This window comes from Haliaeetus albicilla, chromosome 10 (assembly GCF_947461875.1).
Source record: "Haliaeetus albicilla chromosome 10, bHalAlb1.1, whole genome shotgun sequence".
NCBI lineage: Eukaryota > Metazoa > Chordata > Aves > Accipitriformes > Accipitridae > Haliaeetus > Haliaeetus albicilla.
This window is the reverse complement of record NC_091492.1, coordinates 39,202,932-39,224,919: the sequence shown is the minus strand read 5'-3', so window position 1 is coordinate 39,224,919 and position 21,988 is coordinate 39,202,932. Positions and strand designations below refer to the sequence as shown.

The following is a 21,988-nucleotide window of genomic DNA, read 5'->3' as shown; positions in this document are numbered from 1 at the left end:
ATCCTAAATGTGCTATTGAATCTTGTGACGACAGTATCTGGGAAACTGCAGTCCTCTAGCAAGGCCTGGTTCAGCCATCCTGTGTTTTCATGACAGTTTTTTTGAGAAACATAAACAACTCTTACCCTTACACAGGCATTTTAGACTGTTTGTAGAATTGTGTTTCTTCAGGCAGTTCAGTTTGCATCTGTACTAATACAGCCTTTCCTGAAAAAATGTCATTATGCACGTATCCTGTATGTTTTGTGTTTGTGCATAGTAAGATTTTTTTTTTTGAGAGCTGTCTCACAGCCCATATTGCTAGCCCAGGATAAAAGGACTGTCTGTTTTTCTGCAATGCTCCTCAACACTTAAACCACCTTCACTGATGCACAGCAAAATTCTTTGCTAAATTCAGATTTCTTTGGCCACTGCTGCCTTTTGAAGGCTGTGCAGAGAAATCAAACATAGAGGCTGTCAGCTCGTCAGGCTGTTCTGTATGTTCTTGATTGAGTATTGGCAAATTATAGATCAGATTTTTTCAGTGCAGTGGAACACCAACACCATTGTTATACCCTGGAAGCTGAAAAGAGTGTCTCTGAAGCAATGGAAGTTTTAATATTTCTGCTGATATTATACACTGTATTAAAACAAATACATAACTGCAAGATGTTCCTGTGGAGAGAGCTGTAGGCATGTCTGCCAACTCTCAAATAGCCAGGATGAGAATGAGTTATCAGAGCTGTATTATTACCTCTTTCTTTCTCTTTCCAGGTTCAAGTTCTTCTGTACTTCCTGCAGCTAGAGACTATCCCTACCCCAGACAGCAAGAGGCAAAGCATTCTCTTTTCCACAGAGGTGTAGGTGCCTGTGATACCAACAGGACACAAAAACCTGCTCTTTGCATAAATATGCCGCACCTGAGAAAAAGATGACTGGCGTTTCTTCAGACATGACTGGCCTGTTCCTATCCTGGGGAATTATGGCCCTCAGTGCTTCTGCTGTTTGTTAACCAGAGACAAGCTGAAGAGAAAGGAGAAAAATCTCTACTCTTGATTGGCAGGACCAGAACTGAACTGGAGATGGAGCTGTGCAGAATCTCCACTAGAAGGAGCAATAGACACTTGAACAAATGCACCACAGAGTGTGGCTGTTATTCTTGTTGGGAATGTGACAGAAGGTATTCCTCATTTTATGGATTTAATTTATCATAAAGAAACTTCAAGATTTCTACTGGACCACTTGATAGGATACCCCTTTTTGGGTGAGGGGGTGTTGAAGGATATATCACAACTGTGTCTTTAATAACTGCTGTTTTTAAAGTACTGTTCTAGGCCACAAAAATAGCATTGCTTTGCCAGAGGAGAGGAGAAGGGAAGGGTCTGGTATCTAAGATTCCCTCCTCAGAAATTCAAGTCTTGATTTGAACAGGGTTCTAAAGAAATGAAACAGTTTTGCGTACAACTAGGACTGTTGGGTTTTGGGGGGGGGTGAGGTTTGTTGTTTGTTTTTTTGTTTGTTTGGTTGGTTGGTTTTTTTTGTCTCGCCCAACCCTTCCCTTGAAAATGTTTATACAGCTGTAGGGAAGGAGATGCCCTGCTCTTGCCTATGTTGCACTTCTGATGGGTTTTTTTTGGGTTAAAGGAGCCAGACCCAATGATGTTACACTATAAATAAATATAGCAAATTAAAGAGAGGCAGGGAGGATGAGTCAGTGATTCTGTTTGTGATTCTGTTGTTTGTTTGCATATAAAAGCAGGGGCAATATTATCCAGGCAGAATTGCTGAATTCCTTAGACACCACCAAACTTAATGAAAATTAATTGGGAAGACTGTTAATTCCGAACACTCCAAAGAAAAGATGTTATCACTGCAAAAATAATTAAAGCATTTGTGGACAAAAAAAACCCCAAAACAATGGCTATCAGTTTGGCTGGCTGCTTACTCCAAACTTTTATCAGAACCTCTTTTTTTTGATACTTGAATTTTTGGAAGCTTTGTACATTGCTTCTACAAGTCTTTTTGTGATAGATACAAATACTTTGATAAAACGTGTCAGAATATACTTAATGGACAATCTAGCAAGTAGCATGCATTGTGTGTTCTCCAGAAATTCCAACTCTGTTTTAAATAAGAGCAGTGAGGAAATTTCTATGGAACTACATGCAGCAGTACAAAAGCTCTAGCCAAATACGAACTTTGTGTTTCCCTGCCGAAATCAGTTAAAGCCACAGGGGTTACATAGGCATAAAGGGCAGCAGTATTTGTCTAGGGAATTGAAAGCATAATCTAATTGCTGGTATCCAGAGCAAAACATTCTGGCTACGAAGCAGTTGTGCCAAACATCTTGGGGGGTGGGAGCGATTCCATTTTCATAAGCTACTCCAGCCCTCTTTACTTCCTACCCAGTTACGCAGCATCCATTTAGTGGCATCCGTCCATCATCATCCTGGCGAGAAGAAAAGTACAGCTTGAAGACAAGGGAAGGAATCGGCATGAGAAGGGGAGGGAGGGACAGATTTTGAAAGATTGGTAGATTGTCAACATCATTTGAGGGGAAATACGACAAAGAAAGCAACCCCTGTTATGCTGAATTTCACATTTTCTGATGGGTGATGTGCAACCTCTCAAAAAAACCACAAAACAAAGGAGTCTTTCAAACAAATGGAAAGAAAAAAATTAAAGGGAAATGATTTTGTAGTCACTGTAATTCTGACTGCTGCATAATATTAGAAATTATTGTACTGTGAAGTTGCAAAATCAAAAAGGAACAAATATAAATTTCGATTTTGTGAGTATATCAATATTTTGCATGCTTTGTAACGATTCTTATAGGAATTTAATATTGCTTAGTATCCCTCCCTCCTTAGGTCTGAGAGCAAACCTCTTTGTAATGTAATGTACAACTAGAAATTCCTTCTCTCTTGTATGTATTTCCACTACATTCCAACTTCTGAACCCATAAAACAGAAGAAGTGTTTATAGTAGGAGGTGCTTTTTTGGGGGAGGGAGGGAATGAAGGCAAGGAAACTTGAAGGCTTGAGATTTTGATTTTTTTAAAATTTTTTTAATTTTTTTTTTTTAATTTTTGGCCTTTTTGAAGGTAGAAAATTAGTCACAATCCTGAAAAACATTGACGTAAGAAATGTCATGCAGACCAGTAAACCACACTCTCTGGTTTTGTTTTTATGTATTTGTTCTCATTTTTACATGGTGGTTCTATAGCAATCCTTTTACTGCAAGCTGCACACCTACCCATTCCAAGCTGTTGTTTGATATATCTGAGGCAGTAGCACTGCTGATGACTTCATTTAAAAGGAAAAAAAACCCAACCAAACTACACCAGGTAGTTGGGTGATAGCCTTTTCCTTTTGGTGTTTGGAATCTGTGGCTGCTCTTTGCAGTGTTGAAACTGGAAAGCAATACCATAATGACTGTGCCAATTTACTTTTGCCCAACTTTTTTATTTTTATTTATATAGGAAGTTAATTTTAATATTAAATTACTGATCTATAGTGTGTAACCATGAGAAAATTGCTTTTGCTTTGGTTACTGTTACAGGTTGTTGCTTTTAGTCTCTCATTACAATGCTCAGTTCTAATGTAACATTATCTAACATGCAGGCATGTGGATCAGGGAAAAAAAGTTAATTTAACTTAACCCATTAATTATTTCTCTTAAGTATGGATATGTTTTCCCCAAAGCTGGTAATTTTGGGCTGGAAAAGATAGTGCATCTTATTGCTAATGATGAAATCATGGACTGATTTGAAATATGAGAATTGATTTCTTGAATTTCATTTAATTTCGCAATTGAGTTTTTTCAGATAGTCTTATGTTTTCAGAAATTAAGTATTTCCAAAAGGCTTTTATGTTCTTTTCCCAGGGATGTTGGTTGGGTTTGGTGTTTTTTGTTTTGGTTTTTTTTTTTGGGGGGGGGGGGGGGGGTGTTTACTTTGTTATTTTTTTAATAAGCCTTATCATACTTAAACAAAAAGGGAATTGCAAAACTTGGCTTTAGAGAAGGCCTTCTGATTTCTGCTCTTATATATTCCCTTGCGAGTTGTGTCAGAAAAACCTAACTCTTCCATTTTCTATATTAAAAAGGTACAATATAAACAACATAAGAGCAAACTAGCAAAAAATTACTCTTTATGTGTGCACTGGGAGTTTATTCTCTTTCAGTTTCTAGTGTATTGGAGAGACCTTCCTAAAAATACAGCTTTCAGTAACAGGAATCTGAAACTTTAAAACTTTCAACTAAAGACATTCAGGTGATTGGGATAGTCTGTGTATCTCCAGTTTAAGGAGAGGAATAAGCATCAGTTTCCTGGCATTTAGAAACTATTTTCAAATTCTCGTGGATTTTTTTTAACACTCAATAGGGTTTTAAGTAAAATTTTTAAAAGTTAAGTAAAGCAAACCATGGGAAAAGTTTTCAAGGATGGACAAGAAATGACAGTTACTAGATCACTTTCAGCTTTGTGTTTGTGCGTGCTTTGTATGGGAGGGGAGCGTCTGAAACCAAATTGAAACACATCCATTAAAATGCTGCTGTTGTTCTTTATTCTTGCACAATTTTAACAAGTTGAGGTAGTAGCTAAGCTATTTCAGGCTGTATTTTAATGCTGCTATTTTTCAATGTATCAGCTAGGGGCAAAACGCAGCAGTGTGTTGACTGTATTTGCTGATGCTCACTGCCTGCCTCGATTCTGACCGTCAGTTGCTAATACAAGGCAATCAGCATGCACCCTATGAAGCAAAACTGCAACTTTTTTTGTTGGCCACAAGGTGGTGGAACCACAGAGTATGTTTATGGGAGATGCAGTATTTTTACAGTTTATTCATTTTACCTGTTTAAAAATCTGTTTTACCGTTGTTTATGTTAGTTTTCTACGAGTTTATTTAAGCAAATGTACTGTTCTTTAAAGCATACGTGGATCTCCAGATTTGTTTGTCACCTTTGTAACACTGGAAGGCATCACAATGTGTTTATCTATCTTAATGTGCCATTCTTTCAAGTATGTATAAAATGTAAATTGACCAACATGGCTTTTAAAAATGTTTAAAATCTGATGGCAAAAACCCAACCCTCTCTGATTACTCACTGGTTAATTCTTTTGTTTCGGTGCTTGATCATCTACTAGGATAACATTATCAGATGTGGCATTCTTATTATGGAAATTTTAGTAAGAAATGGGAAATGTTTTAAGAAAAAAAACCCTACCCTTTCTCTTTTTACTTTAATTCAAGAAGACAGGGACTTGTAAAAACAGAAGACCAATACATTCATGCTAGATTTAAAGGATTTGCTTCTGTTCCTTGAAGAAGAAGAATCTGGAAGGGCAATTCCTAATTGGATACAATCAAGTTAATCAAAGTCTTGGTGTAGTTAGCAAGTCAGTTGTTTATGCCCTCTTAAAGTTGTAGTCCAGGTATGTTTTTCTTTGTAAACTTTTGCTAACTTTGTCATAGTACTGTTACCAGAAAACTAAATCTGATACCATTCACTTCCTTTAACATAAGGTATGTGCAGCTGAGATACTGGAGCCTTACATTAGTATTAGCAGTTCTCCATTCTGAACTAGAATGAAATGAATGTTCATATGTATTCTATGAATTTTCTCACTGAATAGAATTAAATACATGGATTGCCCTTAAAATCAACAGAAGCTCTAATGGAAGCACTTACAGTTAATGATTATTCCTTAAGAAGGTTTTAGGCAATAAAAGTAACACAAATGGAAAAGAGAAGCATAGTTAGGAATCACTCAGATCACATCATCTGGAACTAGGAAGACGTTCTCACTTCAGGTTCCAGAAGAAGGCTTATGCCCTAGATCACCGTGAGCAAAGACTGTCTTGCCAGTGAACGGACATTAATACAGGAACGCCAGGAATTTAGCTACTGTAGCTTCCCAGTTCTGATGTGCTGCAACCCCTCTTTCTTGCCACTGAAAATTTACAGTTCAGTTATAAGAAAGCAAAGCTTATCACTTGCTCTCTACCCCCTGCGGCAATAGATAGGGAGGAGCAATAGAGTCTGTATATTGCTGTAGGTGAAATGCCACCACAAAGAAGGAAAAAAGCCAGCAGAACCAGAAAGTTGGACTGCTGTTTAAGCTAAAAGTCTGTTTCAGGGCTGCAAGGATAAAATGCCACAATGTGCTATAATGATGAAATGGTTGAAACAGTTAGGACCAAAGCAAACTTGAGTGTACATGTTATCTTGATGCTTCTCCTTCCATGACCTTTTTAGAAGGTCTAAAGATTTAGGCCTTCCAGGTCAAGCAAATACTTAAATGCTGTTGCCAAGGATTAGAAAATTATTATATGACCTAGTTTGCCTCCACTGTTGAGTCTCTTTGTGTTACCGTCGTATAGTGGAGTTGCTGGAGACCATTGTAAAAACATGCAGGTGAACCACGTGAATATTTTCCATGTCATTTACTTCCATCATTCCATCTTGCAGTAAGAAAGACCCCCCCCCTTTTCCAACAGAAACCACTTCACATCATTCTGCACTGTAGAAACAACCACACCGGGAGGTTCAGTTTGTAGCAGAGCTATCCCTGGAGATAACTAAAATATCTCCAGTATTCTGGTGCAGAATGGACCAGGTACTGCTAAAGCTCTGGGCTTGTGTAGCCCTGTTTTACGCGTTAAGTAAGATTCTGTTATTTACACCTGTTCAAGCCCATTTGGGAATTAATATGATTACAGAGACCCTGAGCCTAGCAGAAGTGTTTGCTCTACTGCTTTGTCCTAATTGCAGTCATGTTCAAATGCTCTTGTCAAAAATGGTTCATCAGAATGGAGAAAACATTTTTTATTTTCCACTAGAGCTTTTGTTTGTGTAACTGTTGCAGTCTTTTTTTCCCTGGTGGTAGGATCTTCTGAGAACCCAAAACATTCTGCAGATGAACCATTTCTCTGATCTGCAGAGTGATTTGTATGACAAGGCCGTGTTATATCCCTGTGGATGTACGGAAGGGCAGGCTTGTGTACAAAACAGCTTCCTGCTTGGAAGGGGAAGACAGCAGCTTTCTGCAGCTGCCCCCCAACGAGGAGCACAACGGGTAGAGCCCACCAGTGAGCAGATGGCCTCGGTCCTTAGATGCTCACTTCTCCCCTGAGCGAGGTCCGGAAGGCAGTTACGGGAAGAGACTCGTCCGGTTCCTGCTTATTGTGCCTAATTGAATGATCAAATGCCAATCTACATACAGTAGCTCAAATTTCCTCCATTTTAGTCCCATTTTGGGAGAAACTGGGACTACACTAACGCCAGGTATTATACAAATAGTCAGCTGAAAACTGATCCATATCTAAAAACTGTTTCAAATATAATGTAAAAGCTGCCATAGCAAAAGGACATTTCTTCACAACAGCCTCTTCTAATCCCTTCTTTACTGCTTCTCACAGCCTAAGAGAAATCGTGGTTTGGGCTTCACAGTTACACATGAAAACTTGCAGAAGCCACTCAGTAATGGTAATATATTTGGAATCCTGGATAAAATTTACCTATGCAGGGACAGATGTTTCAAGAGATGGGGTATCAGTACTAACCAAGGCAGCAAAAAGAGGGTAAGGAATTGTTGTGTTGGAGAAGCACCACAATGAAACAGTGAATTTTAAAATTATCTCACAGCAGGACACTTTGAAATGTCGTTTCTGTGTCTGTCCATCAAAAAAACCAAGCAACTAAGCCTTCTCTTGCCTATGTAAGTTGTGCAGTTTGTTCTTATCTCTAGTATTACAAGCATTTATAATCCATGAAGAATTCCAAGGAAAGGAGTTAAGACTATTTATTTAAATATAAATACAATTAAATTATATAATTAGTGCTAAATTATCAGGTGTAGAAGACAAACAACTTGTTATTGTTTGGATAATTTTGGGTTTCATCAGAGTTAATATTGTTGGCATTGTTTTAACACACCATGTTAGAGAGTCAGTTTTTGACATTTTATACTGCTGTTGCTAGTGCTTCAGTATCTCATAGTGCTCTGTTTTTGGGAAAGAAAACCTAATCCTAATAGTTTAATACTGAAAGGTGTTGAAATTGTACTGCTAAACATCTCTCAGTTTAGGTCCAAAGAGAGGGAAAAAGGAAAGGGAAAAAGGGGGGGGGGGGGAATATTGTCATTCTGGATAGTGGGTTTTTTTTAATTTTCTGAGAAAAGTGGTATGAAAAAGGGATCTAAAAACTGTATGTGGGGGGAAAAAAAAAGGCATTTGTAGCCTTTCTTTGTACACAATGTTAAATAAAATCTCCTGTATCTACGTTTGTCAGGTTCTTTTGGTCTTATTTAACTAAAAACTGGGCCTACATTAAACTGAATGTGTGAACTGCATTCAGTTGAGTTTGCTAGAGGTATGGAATTTAACACTGGTGTTTCAAAATAAAAGCTATTTTCTGTTACAACGTAAAAGCTGTATCAGTTAAAATCTAGAGGTTAGTACAGGGTTATTGGTGAATTGAACTAAAACAACTATAATGCGTGGAAGGAGTTTACATGTAAGGTAGAGAAGTAGCTGGGCAAAACAGTCCATTTTCAGATCTGTATTAATCCTTTTGTAGGAGTACTGCTTCAAAATGCAACTAGTCTTGGGCCTTGGAACCTTTACATTTGTGTGCAGAGCACTTCAGCTGTAGTTATATATTTGCTAAGAAATCAGCTCCGGCCTCCAGTTCTTCAAACGTTGCATGAAATTAGTGGGGGTTTTGTAGGAATCCATGTGAAAACTGAATCAGTTATTTAAATCAGTTATCTTGGTGCTTTATTTAAATCAAATATTATCTAAATTATTAATGGAATTAAAATACATTTATAGTTCAATATAGTCCAAATTTAATATAAAATATAAACCTCTCTATAATAAAAAGATACCTGCTTGTAAGCTCTCTAACTGATTTTCATTCAGTGTGGATCACAAAGATCACATGTCTCAAAGGCAATATCCAAAATAGAGAAGATGTAGCTGACAGTACAGTGTTTAAAACTACACTGAAATGAGGTGCAGGTCAAGAAAAAAATGTCATGCTTACACCTAAATTGGGAAAAGAAGGGGAAAATGCAATGACAATTACTAATAATTCCTACCAGTGGTGTATCTGTGTAACATAAAATAGTTTCAAAATAGTTTTCAGATAGCTTCAATGTGGAAAACTGTAAAATGGTTCTCACTCAATTAAAAAGCGCAGCTTCGTAGTGCAACCACATTGAACGGCATTAGGATGCCCCTCAGTGAGCCTGCAAGGTGTCATAGAATCATAGAATATCTCAAGTTGGAAGGTACCCATTAAGGATCATCAAGTCCAAGTCCCTGCGCATCGCAGGACTACGTAAGACTAAATCATCTGACTTAGAGCATTGTCCAGATGGTCCTTGAGCTCTGACAGGCACGGTGCTGTGACCACTTCCCTGGAGAGCCTGCTCCAGTGACCGACCACCCTCTCAGCGAAGAACCATTTCCTAATGTCCAATCTGAACTTCCCCTGATGCAGCTCCATTCCACTCCCTCGTGTCCTATCGCTAGTCACCAGAGAGAAGAGATCAGCACCTCCCCCTCCGCTGCCCCCCTTGAGGAAGTTGCAGACTGCGATGAGGGCACCCCTCGGCCTTCTCTTCTCCAAGCTGAACAAGCCAAGTGACCTCGGCTGTTCCTCGTAAGTCTTGCCCTCCTCTGGACACACTCTGATAGTTTGATGTCCTTCTTACAGTGAGGCACCCAAAACTGCACGCAGTGCTCGAGGTGGGGCCGCACCAGTGTAGTGCCGAGTGGGACAATCGCCTCCCTGGACCAGCTAGCTGTGCTGTGCTTGATGCACCCCAGGACACAGTTGGCCCTTTTGGCTGCCAGAGCACACTGTTGACTCGTATTCCACTTGCCATCAACCCAAACCCCCAGATCTCTTTCTGCGGGGCTGCTCTCCAGCCTCTTGCCTCCCAATTCGTATGTGTAAGCAGTACTACCCAAGCCCAGGTGGACAATCTTGCACTTGCTCTTGTTAAATTTCATATGGTTGGTCATGTCCTACCCCAGGTCGGAGCTCTACCAGGAGCTCTGCTCACCTAGCCACGCTTCTGCCACATCACGCTCTTCGCTGACTACCAGGCTGACACTTCTCAGCCGCTTCTCCTAGCTGCTTTCCCCCACTTGGAGACCCTGGGTGAGCAACCCTGCCACTGGCTTGAGATGAACCGCAGAGTGCAAGCTTGTGCAAATTCAGTCAGTACACACTTACAGTACGCTACTTCCCTGTAACAAGGAAGAACGAATGAAACTTAAGGCTGGAGCAGGATGAGAAAGAACATAAGAGTGCATAATAACCATGGATGTTCTGTGCAAATTGCTACACCTGAGCAGGTGTCTTCATTTTCCAGGCAGCCCTTGCGCTGCTTCCTAAGGCTTGGAGCAGGCTGCCCTAAGGCAGCTGCACCCCAGAAGCCCTGCAGGATACAGCTATTAGTCTGAGACAGGATCAGCTGTACCTGCCCGACTCCCGAGAGACATTTGTCTGCTCTTTGTTAGAAGCCTCCAATTATGGAGATTCTGTAATCCTCTTGGGCAATCTCATCTAGTAGGTAACCACAATGAGACAGTTTTCCTAGTAGACAGTTGAACCACTCTTGCACACATTACAGGATATAATGCTGCAATATTATGCAGTTTTTTTCAGTGACCTTTTACATTCCTGAACTAGGATACCAGCCATATGCACTGTCAGCTAGCAGCTTTTTCATTAATTCACTGAGCTGAACGAACCACAGTCTGTTTCCTGCTAGAAAACAGCAGAGGCCCTTCGTGGGCTACCGCGAGAAATACATTGTACAAAACAAATGCAGACATTTTTCACACCCCTTCATACAGAAGTAATGCTGCTGACTGTCATTGAAATGCCTTTTTTTTTTTAAACTGAAATATAACTTAAAAATCAATCCAAAGGTGGAAACACAGAACAATATTTTGTTGAACATATCATAGATCAGAAAACCTAGTGGAAATGACATTGGTCATATTGTTAGAAAATAAACATGAGAAATGTTACTTAAGTGGAAAGGAGTCTTTCCATGTCAAACAAGTACACCGTGTCTACGCAGCAGCCTTCCAGGGGAATCCCCGCCAGCTAAGAACAGGCAGACTGACAGAGAAATGGATTGGGAAGGACATCTAAATAAAATGACTAAGACACATAAATAGGAAATTTTTCCCACAATGTAAATCAAACTATGTTGCAACATCTGGAAGCATACATCCTCTCAGTTTTAAAGGGAATTCTGATGAAATATAGATGTCATTTACTTTGATTTACAATATTAAAAATTAAATTTTACCCAAGATAACGAGGGGACTGTAAATCATACTTGCCCTCACCAATCTGCAGCCCTATGAGTTCTAGGAAAGAATGTACCTCAGGGGAGAGGCTGCAATGCAATCTTACACTGAAGTGCTTCTTTTGATGAAACAGTAGAATTGCTGTTGGGAGAGAGGCTTTAACCCATGGTCTGAGCTAAACACAAACCCTGATGGGGAAACTTTCACAGGGATATGTCAAATCAGCACATTTTCTCAGCTGCTGTGTTCATAGCACTTTCCAGCCAATGCCTGTAAATACAGACTCTGCTGTGCCTCCCACTAAAGCACCAACACTGTAATTTGGGTTTATTACCTGCAGTTGCTTGTTATTCATGACAACAGTCATACATCCTGTGTAACAACGGTGAGCCACAAAACTTAGCTTAGCGCAGTCTTTTAAAGGGAGCTAAAAGTCTGAAAGCTTGTGTTCACGTGCAGTTCTTGTAACCTAAGAAGCCACAGCTATCCTCTATAACATTTAAACATTTACTTCGCGCTCAAATGAAAAGCTCTAATTAATAGAATCATAGAATCATCGAATCACTTAGGTTGGAAAAGACCTTCAAGATCATCCAGTCCAACCATTAACCACGCCCACTAAACCATGTCCTGAAGTACCCTGTCCACTCACTTTTTGAATATCTCCAGGGATGGTGACTCAACCACTTCCCTGGGCAGCCCATTCCAATGTTTGACAACCCTCTCAGTAAAAAAATTTTTCCTAATATCTAACCTAAATCTCCCTTGCCTCAACTTGAGGCCATTTTCTCTTGTCCTATCACCAGGCACCTGACAGGAAGACCAGCACCCACCTCACTACAACCCCCTTTCAGGTAGTTGTAGAGAGCGATAAGGTCTCTCCTCAGCCTCCTCTTTACTAAACAGCCCCAGTTCCCTCAGCTGCTCCTCCTCAGACTTGTGCTCCAGGCCCCTCACCAACTGTAAGGCACAAGGTTGAGGAGACCCGCAGCCCCTCCGCTCCCGCCGTGTGCGAGCTCTGGAGAAAGCTGCTCCACAGTTTTGGCGGCAATGGCGACGCCAGGCCGGCGCACCTTCACCCTCAAGCTCTGCTGCACACTCCCGGGTTCCCTCCTCGAGGTTTCTCTGAAGCTTAAAATCTACGGGTTTATTCCACCAAAAAATAAAAATTAAATGTGTTTGGTGTTTTTTTTTTTTTTTTTACCAGAGCCAGACCGCCGCCGCTGGCCCGCCTCAGCCCAGGGGCAGCGCCGACCCCTCAGCGCCGGGCTGCCGCAGCCAGGCCGCCTCGCCGACGGTTTCCCGGGCGCCGGGGGGGAGCCCCGACCGGCTGCCGTTATCGTTGCCCGTTGCCCGTCACCGTTGACCGTTACCGTTGACCGCTGCCGCCCCCCCCCCCCCCAGTCAGCACCGCCGCTGCCCTCCCGCCCTCAGGTGCTTTGCTGCGCGAGGCGCCTCACCCGACCGCGCCCCCTGCGGGAGGAAGCGCGCGAGGGGCGAGGAGGGAGGCGCCACGGCGCATGCGCCGCCAGCAGCCGCACTCCTCCCCCCCCCCCCCAGCCCAGCCCCTTCAGCGCGGGGTTGGCCTGCAGCGGGGTTGACGCCTGCGCAGTGCCGTGGTACCGCCCGCGAGGGGCGGGGCGGAGGCGGAGGCGGGCGGAGGGGTCCCTGCCGTCCCCGCGCGCCCCTCCGCGCCCCCTCCCCCTCCCGCCGGCGGCGCTCGCGGCCCGGCCCGGCCCGGCCCGGCCCGGCCCGGTCCGGTTCCCCCCCCGAGACTCGGGCCGCGCCGCGAAGAAGCGGGAAGGAGGCGGCTGCCCGGTAAGCGCCGAGCGCCGGCGAGCCTAGCCTAGCCTAGCCTAGCCCAGCCCCGACCCCCGCCCGCCGGGGGGGTCGCGCCGCCACCGCGCCAGGCCCCGGCAGGGCCTATGTCCCGAGCTCCGGCCGCTCGCACCTCGCTCCCGCCGGCCGCAGCGCCTCACCGCCGCGACGAGCCCCCTTCCCGCGCCGCCCGCCCCCGGGCTCGGTCTTCTCCTCACCGCCGCCGCCTCTGCCCTGAGGGGCCGCCGGCCGCGCTGTCACCATCCCGCCCCCCCCCCCCCCCCCCGCCGCCTTCCCCGCCGCGCCGCTCGCCCTCTCAGCCGGCCGCGGCGGTGACAGCCGCCCCGCTCCCGCCTCAGGGGCCGCTCGGCGGCGGCATCCCCCTCCCTCCCTCCCTCCCTCCCCTCGCTGGCCGATGCGCGCGGCGTCGTCCCTGTCACCCATTTTGTGACCGTCCCTCCGCGGCGCTTCGCCCCCGCGGGAGGCCGGTTCGGCCGTCTGGCTGAGGTAACGGAGGGCTTCGCCGTTGCCGGCTAGCGGGGCAAGCTCAGGTTTGCCCGGGTTTGCATCCCACGGTGAAATGGTTTTGTTTCACGCTGCTGGCTTGTTTCTGTGGAGGGGGGGTGGTGGTGGTGCGTGTGGGAGCTTTCTGAGGAGAGAGGTAGGGTACCTGCACTTCAACACCTTTGTAGCTAGGTTTTGCTGTGGTGGGGAGGACCTTTGTCTGGATTCTGGTCTCATGCTTGGCTGGAGGGCCGTTTCTCTCCATTTTTGTAGCTGAAAGATCCTACAAGTTCCAGTTTTGTGCCTGCTGTCTGCCTTCCTGTGCCTCACGGTATTCCTTCTTGCAAGTCTTATGTGACCTGGTAGTGCCAGGGATGGAGGAAAGCAGGTTCCTGCAGATGGGTCAAAATCAGAGAGCCACCAGCCTGTTCTAAGAGTCTTCCATACTCTGTGTCTTCAGAGAGAAAAACAATGCAGTGCTGATGCTCAGCAAACTGCACTCTTCTCTCCACAATGGCATCTGCATCTCACTGTCTGTGATTGCATGAAGTGTCTATCTGTGCTAGGATCTGGAAAACATAGCTCTCCCATAGCAGAAAAATTTGTCTAGTATGTGGTTCCACTGGGTGAAAAGTGTTCTGAAGAGCCGTAGGTTCTGCTGAAGGACGTAGTCTCTGCAAGCTCTGCTCACCCCAAAAGCAAATATAAACCTTCTGTTGCTGCTTCCTGCGTAATTAATGGTATGGACTTTGGCTGCTGAAATGTAGGCAGACTAAAGCCAGTGGATGCTTTTAACACTCTGTGGATCACCATATAGTTCTGCAGTAGCTCAGATGTACAGTTTCTCCTCTCCCCTCCAGCCTAGTTGATTGTTGTTAGGTAGAAGCTAACAAAAATGAAAAGAGCGGGTCATTGTAAGCAGTCTGAGATTAAAATTGAGAAACTGAGATGGGAGCAGTCTCTTGTTTCTTGCTAACACTGCCACTTAATTTTCAGTTAATGGAAAAATCAGATTCTGGGCTGGTAGACTATGTGAAATAAGAGAAAAGAAAATCTGATTTTTCAGATGTTTTTGTATGTCTGAAGACCCATGTCTATTTTTCTTTCTCTACTGAATACAATACATAATTGTGGGGAACAAAACATTTCAAATGTTTTTAATTTAAAACTTTTAAATTTATTGTACCATTTCTGTCAAATACAGTGCCATCTAGATAAACACTGCAGTCCACATTTCCCAGTTCTTTTATCTGCTCAAGTCGAAGAGCCGTTTGTTGACATGAGCTTTGTTGTGATCATTGATAAGGATCTGTGTTCTCTCTGTAGTAGTATAAGGGATTGGTTTATTAAAATTTGATGATGGTGGAACGTTGCAGTGGGCAAACATCTGTGCAGGGATTTCCAGTTCTCATGGACTGTACTTTTTATTGTGTTTTGCAGCTTACCAGCTCTGCGGTGTTTTCCCTTTCCCTCTGTGTTCTGAGGCAGTGTGATCTCTGTGGCCTTCCAGGCCTGCTACCAAAGGCGTCTTCTGCATCAGGCGTGAGGAGAGGCTTGAGCGAAGGTTTCCCTTAATGGAGAGTGTGTCCATTGTAGCAAATAAAAGAAAACTTGGGTGCTAGGCTGAGGTCTGGCATGTGATCATTTGTGCTAGTAAATTGTCAGCATGGTCACTGGTATGACTTAGCTAGGCCATCTAGCAACTTCCTAAGCCATATCTGGGCATCATTCAAAGGTGGCGAATCCCAGGACTTCTCCAAACAGACGTGGGACATGGCCAGCCTTTCTGGATGGGGGAGAGGGGAAAGTGATTTTGGCTGTATAGTCACAAATCAAGCAGTGCAGGTTTGCCTCTGGGCTGGAGAACAATCTCTGGCCTGCGTTAGTTACTAGTCTAAGGTGTAGACAATGAGTTTTTGAAGTTTCTGTCTAAGTGCATGTTGGAATAGTTATTTTTACGCTGTAAAGATTTCATTGTACAGGATAGATGAGGTGATGTACAGTTAACGTTTTAGGTATGAATAAATATATACTTACATGTAACATGGTGAAGGGAAATAAGTTTGTGCCATTTTTGCTTTCTGTTAGTATGAAAGAGGAAAATATATTCTCAGAAGGTGGAGGCATGCGATGGAAACTCCTTAAGCGATCTTTCACTAACATACTTCAGAAGTTCTTTTTTTTCTTGCCTTGATCTTGCAACGTTGGAGCCTGTCTTGCCAACTAGGATCCAGTTCTAGAAGTGTGTAATGCTATTAATGTGACTGAATTGCTCAGTGGGAAAAACAGCATAAGAAATGTTATGCTTGTACTTCCTGCCTTCAAAAATCACCTCATTTGATCTTATTTTTAGTCTTTATACTGAAAAAGGGAGAAAAAACGGGTGTTAGAAGCCGAGTTATATACTTAATCATAGCCTTAAGTGACTAGTCACAAGGAACATATTACTTGTTTCTTTTGAGCTTATTCCAACTGAAATGATCAGAGAAGCCACCATTTGGAGCACTTAACAGTTTAATGCAGCCTGCAAGTAATCACAGGATACTATCTTTTAATATACAAATAATTTATCATTAGAGTTTTCACATATGCATGCATGATTTTCTTTGGGAAAAAGGACTTTTTCTTTACTGTAAAGGCACCACAGTTTCTGATCTTCATCTTTGTAAACAAATGTCTTGGGATACCTTAATTTTGCAAAGAACTGAGACTGTTGCAAATAAGTGACAGAACTAGTAGCTTCCCGAATTGCAGAAAAGAGTAATACAAGAATAAATTGTGAAGTTAGGTAAAAGGGGATCAGTCTGCAAGGTTTCAGTACCACCCCCCCAATATCATAATTAAGAGCTAGCCATTTGTTACATACTAAGGAGCTGTAAAGCCACTTAAGCAAAATTTCAAGAGAGAAAACTCATTTTTACTTACTTCAAGACTTGGTTTGACATTTACAGAAGATAAGTCTTGCATGATCCTCAGTTAATTTTATTTTCCAGGACTGTGTGCCAGAATGAAGCCAAGCTAATGATCGCCTGTAACTAACTGGTATATATGCACTGAACATCTAACATCTAGTATTTAAACAGTATTAAAAAGAATAAAGGTAGTATTGAAGTACTCAAGTGATGTATTTGATGACATCAGCCTGAAAGTATTGGTATTTTTCTGATGCTAAAAACATTTCTTTGACTTTGGTCATTTAGCCAATGTAGGATACGTGTTCTGCACAGGTACATCCAGTGAATAATGATTTCCTATGGGATATACATTTAGGGGTGTGGGGTGTGGAAAGCTTGACCAAGAGGCTGGCATTCTTAACAGTCCTTGAAACTTTCTGTGTTCTTCATAATACATTTCTCTATAGGTTCTTAATTAAAAGCACACAGTGGTTTTGGCAGATGGGGCCTTCTTGAAACTTTGGCTACAGAATTTCCTTGCTGTGTGAGGGTTGGTGCTGGAGAGGCTCCTTCAACGTATTTCACTGTTCATTGCTAAAACGTTGGCAGTCTTCGTATTGACAAGTCTTAACTGACACGGACAAGTTTATAAAAATGATCTATTAGAGCTTGATTTTCTCTATTTACCCATAGGATTTTTTTTTACTGAGTTGCCAAGTTGTACTGAGCTTAAAGTTTCTTTTACTTAGCAAGCTAAATGGCACTGAGATTTGATAATGGGTATGCATTTAAAGTAGCATCCATTGTGCAGTAAAAAATATTTTTCTTTGCAAACAACGGTCTTGTCTTTTTCAGTTTGCTTTTCCCTAAGAAGTAACCAGCATTGTAAATAGTTAATGGCAAATATTTCCTTCAAGTCCCTGAAGGAATATAGGCTTTTCTGGAGGAAAAGAAAAAAAATAATTAAAACTGTTCTTTATAGACACAATTCCTACCACAAACCTAACTTGTTCACTTCAAGTTCTAGTTTTGCTTTTATTTTTTTCTGTGTAAAAAAAAAAGATCTTTTTTTCCTAGCAATGACAGGATCATGCAAAGCAACTCTTTATCTGCACTTACTTGTATCAGATGGACAATTATATGTCTCTTCTGGAAATGATGAACTTCTTAAGTAGGTACGGTTGCTGGAAGTTGTTGTCATCAAATTATTCTTGACTTATGATTTGTAAATATGAGATGCATCCTTGAATGTGGCAATATCACCAGGTTTGACTATACTGAGAACTTTTCATCAAGAATTAAGATGTTAAAATGAATACTTTCTAACATAAACTTGTCTTCCACAACTGCTGCTATTCTTCTTTCTAGCCTTATACAAAACTACAAGAAAGGCTTTCCTCAACCTATAAGTATGGGCATCCCTATGACTTTGAAAAAGTTTAAGGGTGTTGTCTTGCTATTTTCCAAAGGTTTTGATAGTTTGCTACGATAGATATTACTGTCATTTACAACCAAGCTTGGTCACAAGGAGCTGGTCATCTCAAGGCCATAGAGGAAAATGGGCAGATGTAGGAATATAACCCAGAAACCTGATTTAATAGCGAAGTGTCCTTGTTTCGTGGTAGATAACATCTTTTACCAATATAAATCTGCTTAATTAAGTGAGCATTATGGATTTTCAAGGATGGCCTACCCCCTTTCTTCAGTGCTGTGGTCATTGGTCATCGTCATCTTCCAGATGGAATCAGTACTGTAAGTAACACACTAAGATTAATGGAAAGGAGAGTGAAGCTGCTGGGGGTCCGAGGGGCTTGTGCCATTCCGTGGTGCTGCCAGCCCTTCAGTCTTGTGAACTCAAAATACAGGGGCTTGGTCCCATATCTTTGGACTACTATCTTTTCATATATCTTGGTTGACTCTCCTAACTTCCTTTTGTTTCCCACTTACAGAGTTATCAGTGTTTTCAGCACTAAAAGCTTGTCATTAATGGCAGGAATTGATTTGTTGTATTTATGCATCGGTTGTCATAAAGAAACAAAAACTGCTTTTATACTATGTGCTTCTAAGCTCTATATTATGATTTCAAGATTTGATCTTCTATATGCTGATATTCTAGGCTTTGTACCTATTTCTTTTTGTATTTTAACTCTATGTGTCTTTCTGAAAGATACCCAACACTTTCAAATTCATAGTAAATGGTATAAATTCTGTTTGTGAAAGCTCACTCAGGAAAAATATTAAAAACATTTTAAAGATTATAGTTCCAAGTGTGCACATGAGATTTCAGTCTACTTGCATTTCACGTTTGGAAGTAAATTTGCTATATTAGAAACATAAAATTATAGAAATATGCATTATAAGAACTTCTTGACAGTTTTCTGAAAATGTTTCTGTTCTGTACCTGTAAACTGTATCTGTATCTATCTACAGAAGAAAATTCCATTAAGTCTACAACTTATGGACATTAGTGTTGTAAGTAAAGGATATTTGAAGGAAAAAATAACTATAAAGACTTCAGTATAGCCTTTTTTAGTAGAAAGACTACATTTTTTCTGGAGGGAATGGGAAAGCTATTCCAAGGCCTTCAGCCAAACATCAAAGCCTCGCCACGAAACCTGGAGGCATAGGAGCTTCTCAAAGAAATACTGTAGTAGTGTTTCACAATTGAAAGTGCTAAAGCATTAGGCACTTGGCATTCCATGGTGGTATCAGCACATCAGCAGTCACATCAGTTAGGGATGCTGTACTGGTCCTGGGGTTTAAGTGCTTTCCCAGGCTCTGTCCCATGTAGAGTCCTGCATTGCTCCAACAACCAAACTGTCTAGGGAAACAGGGACTCTATAAACTGGTTAGTGATTCACCCTTTTCCGGAAGGCTTGGAATAAAAATGTGGAAGAGAAACAGTATCTTGTCCTTTTTCCTGGGGGAGGAAAAAAACCCCAGTGTCTGCGGATGGGAGCCTCTCCATCCTGTCCCAAGAACTTTTATTCTATGTGACTCAAATGTATGTCCTTGGGCTTTCACACTGGGGTGGGTAATTGGTCCTCCCCTAGCGATACCAGGGTATTTAGGAAAGATTTGCATGCAGTTCTGTCTTCTGTCTCTCTCCCAAACCTGAAGGATTTTAAACCTTTAAAAGTAATGAGTGTGGTGCTGACAGGTCTTAGAGGTGAAGGAAGATGTGGGTCAGAGCACAGAATTCAAACCCATAGACAGCCAATCGTCACACCCTCTGTGGTGGTCAGTGCCCTGTTTTGTCTTGTGTTGATTGCTTAAAAATAACACAGTTCATCTCTTGTCTCATCTGTCTTACCATGTGGCTTGGAAAGTGGTGGTGGTTGGGCAGCAGTAAGAGGTTCATTTAAATCAGGGGTGTTGCTGTGTGTCCAGTAGCCTGAGACTGTTTTAAAACAAATTTGGGACTATACCGTCTCTGAAAGGGTGAGCCTTCCGTCTTGTTCCCGGTTCCCAGTCCCGCTGCTTCCTTTGCATAGTATCTAGCAATTATAAGGTGAGTCAGATCAGTCCTGATCTGACTGAAAAAAACAACTCATCAAAAAATGAGCTATGATGTCTAGAATTGAAAGAAGGGGGAGGACTGAGGAAGGGTGGGACTGCCTCTTTTGGTGGCAGGGTACAATTAAATTATTTTCATGACTAGCTTGAGCAATCCCCAGCAGGCACTTCTCTCCCCCAGCCTTAGCAAGGCTGGCTTGTGGATGGACCATTCCCACCCAGGCCATTCCCTTCATCCAGCTGAGACCAGGATTCTGGGGCTGGGAATCCCAGAGCTGTAAGCACCTGGGGGCTGGGAAGGTCCCTGGGGGGTGTATCTCTGTATGCTTCTCCTGTTCTCTCTTTTTTTTTGGTGCAATGCCTTCAGGAATGTTGCCAGACCAGGTTGGTGGTGAAGTGGACATAGTGAGAACCCAGTCACCTCCTAGTTCCAGAAATCCAGGCAATAGAAAGTCCTCAAGTTGAAAATACATTAGTGAACAGCTGGTAGGAACACATTTGTCATCGTAACCATGCTGGAAACAGGATTTGGGGTTTTTGGGTTTTGCACAAACTGAAGATTTGATGGAGTGTTTTGGATGAACAGGAGACTTGGTCAAAGTGACTCACCTAACTTACAGGTTTTACCTGTAACATACATGCGCTGGGAGCCGCCGCTCTAGCTCCTGAAATAGCCCATTGCACGTCCTTTCTCTGTCCCCCTTTTTCTGATGGGAGCTAGGCTACTGCCTGCCTTTCTTCTGCCTGCGAACAGGCAGAAGCCTTTGCTGCAGTTGTTGATGCAAGAGTTCAGCTGACAACATTTTCAATGGACAAAAGGGAAAAGGTCACTACTGGTCACCTACTCTAGCCAGCACTTTTGGGAACAGCTGCGCTAGAAACAGAGTATATTGCAATGAAACCTTGTCTACTGAGCTAGTCCGTTTGAAACAGAAGGAAGCTGTTGTGTTAGTTGCGCACCTTTTGTTGTGCTCTTCTGCCAAATTCCTTGGTCTTAAAATTATACATTGCGGGTTTTGAAAGTACTTCCCTGGCGGTGCAAGGAAAATTTGCATGTGTGCAGGGGAATCTGATTGTTGGTTAAGGAATACAGTATATACTTAGGGTTATATGACACTAAATACACCTTTGTAACTGGAGGGTTATTGATTTTTGTAGTAACACTTTAAAACGTGCTTGGAATGATGAATGATAACAACACTTTCAGTTAACATGGTTAACTGACCAAATATCACTTTTTAGACTAGCTGCTTTTATAGTTAAAGCTGGCCAGTCCTTTGGCTGGGAAATTTATTGTGTTAAATATTTTTTTTGCCCAGAAAACCTACGGTGCCAAAAGAAGAGTTGGTGCTATTTTATTGGGATATTAACCTAAGGGTTTTACAGAGAAGGTTGATATTTCTGATAAGTTTGTTTAAGCCTTTAAAATCTGGCATAGAGGTGTAATTACTCTCCAGGAAATAGGTATATATTACATCATCTGTTAGTGCATGGCTTAAAATTTGGATGCAACTGTGAAATTTACCAGAAGGAGTGGAAAATGACAATGTAGCCAAAACCAGGTTTTAGTGTCCCTCCGTGTTTATCGTACTACTATTTGACATGTTATATTCCCTCTTTTGTTTTCTTTATCATGTTCTGCTGGCTGAGGTTTATCTGAGCTTACACTGTAAGACACACACACTGCCTTCAGATACAAGGATATTTTTGATTACGTGTGTGATTAACACCGATGAAACAACACCTATATAATAGTAATGTGGGTGGTATTCTCATCTATAGTGTGAGCAGCCATAGTTAATGGGCATGTTATGGGGTACTTAGCCCACTTAGAATATTTTTGAATTGGCTTTAGGATAGATACCAATAAGGTATAGATTTACCTGGTCTTTTGTTCTGGTTTCCAAAACTGCAATTCAAAAAAAAAAAAAAGCATCT

The 21,988-nt window shown here is 42.1% G+C and overlaps 2 protein-coding genes across 3 annotated transcripts in view; both read left to right on the top strand.

The window, feature by feature from the left end:
- BCR (BCR activator of RhoGEF and GTPase) overlaps positions 1 to 8,261 on the top strand; it is a 109,794-nt gene extending 101,533 nt beyond the window's left edge. The window contains exons 23-24 of one of the 2 annotated variants that reach the window (XR_011326675.1): positions 754 to 7,711; positions 7,757 to 8,261. Coding sequence is in view for 1 of the 2 variants with exons in the window: in XM_069795149.1 (XP_069651250.1) it covers positions 754 to 843 (90 nt within the window). In the remaining variant the exon portion in view is untranslated. Of the gene's footprint in view, positions 1 to 753 lie in introns of both variants that reach the window. The other variant, XM_069795149.1, reaches the window with a different exon arrangement.
- A 4,750-nt stretch (positions 8,262 to 13,011) lies between these two features.
- Positions 13,012 to 21,988, top strand: part of SPECC1L (sperm antigen with calponin homology and coiled-coil domains 1 like) — a 73,841-nt gene continuing 64,864 nt past the window's right edge. The window contains exon 1 of the mRNA XM_069795153.1: positions 13,012 to 13,136. The gene's annotated coding sequence lies outside the window, so the exon portion shown is untranslated. The remainder of the gene's footprint in view (positions 13,137 to 21,988) is intronic.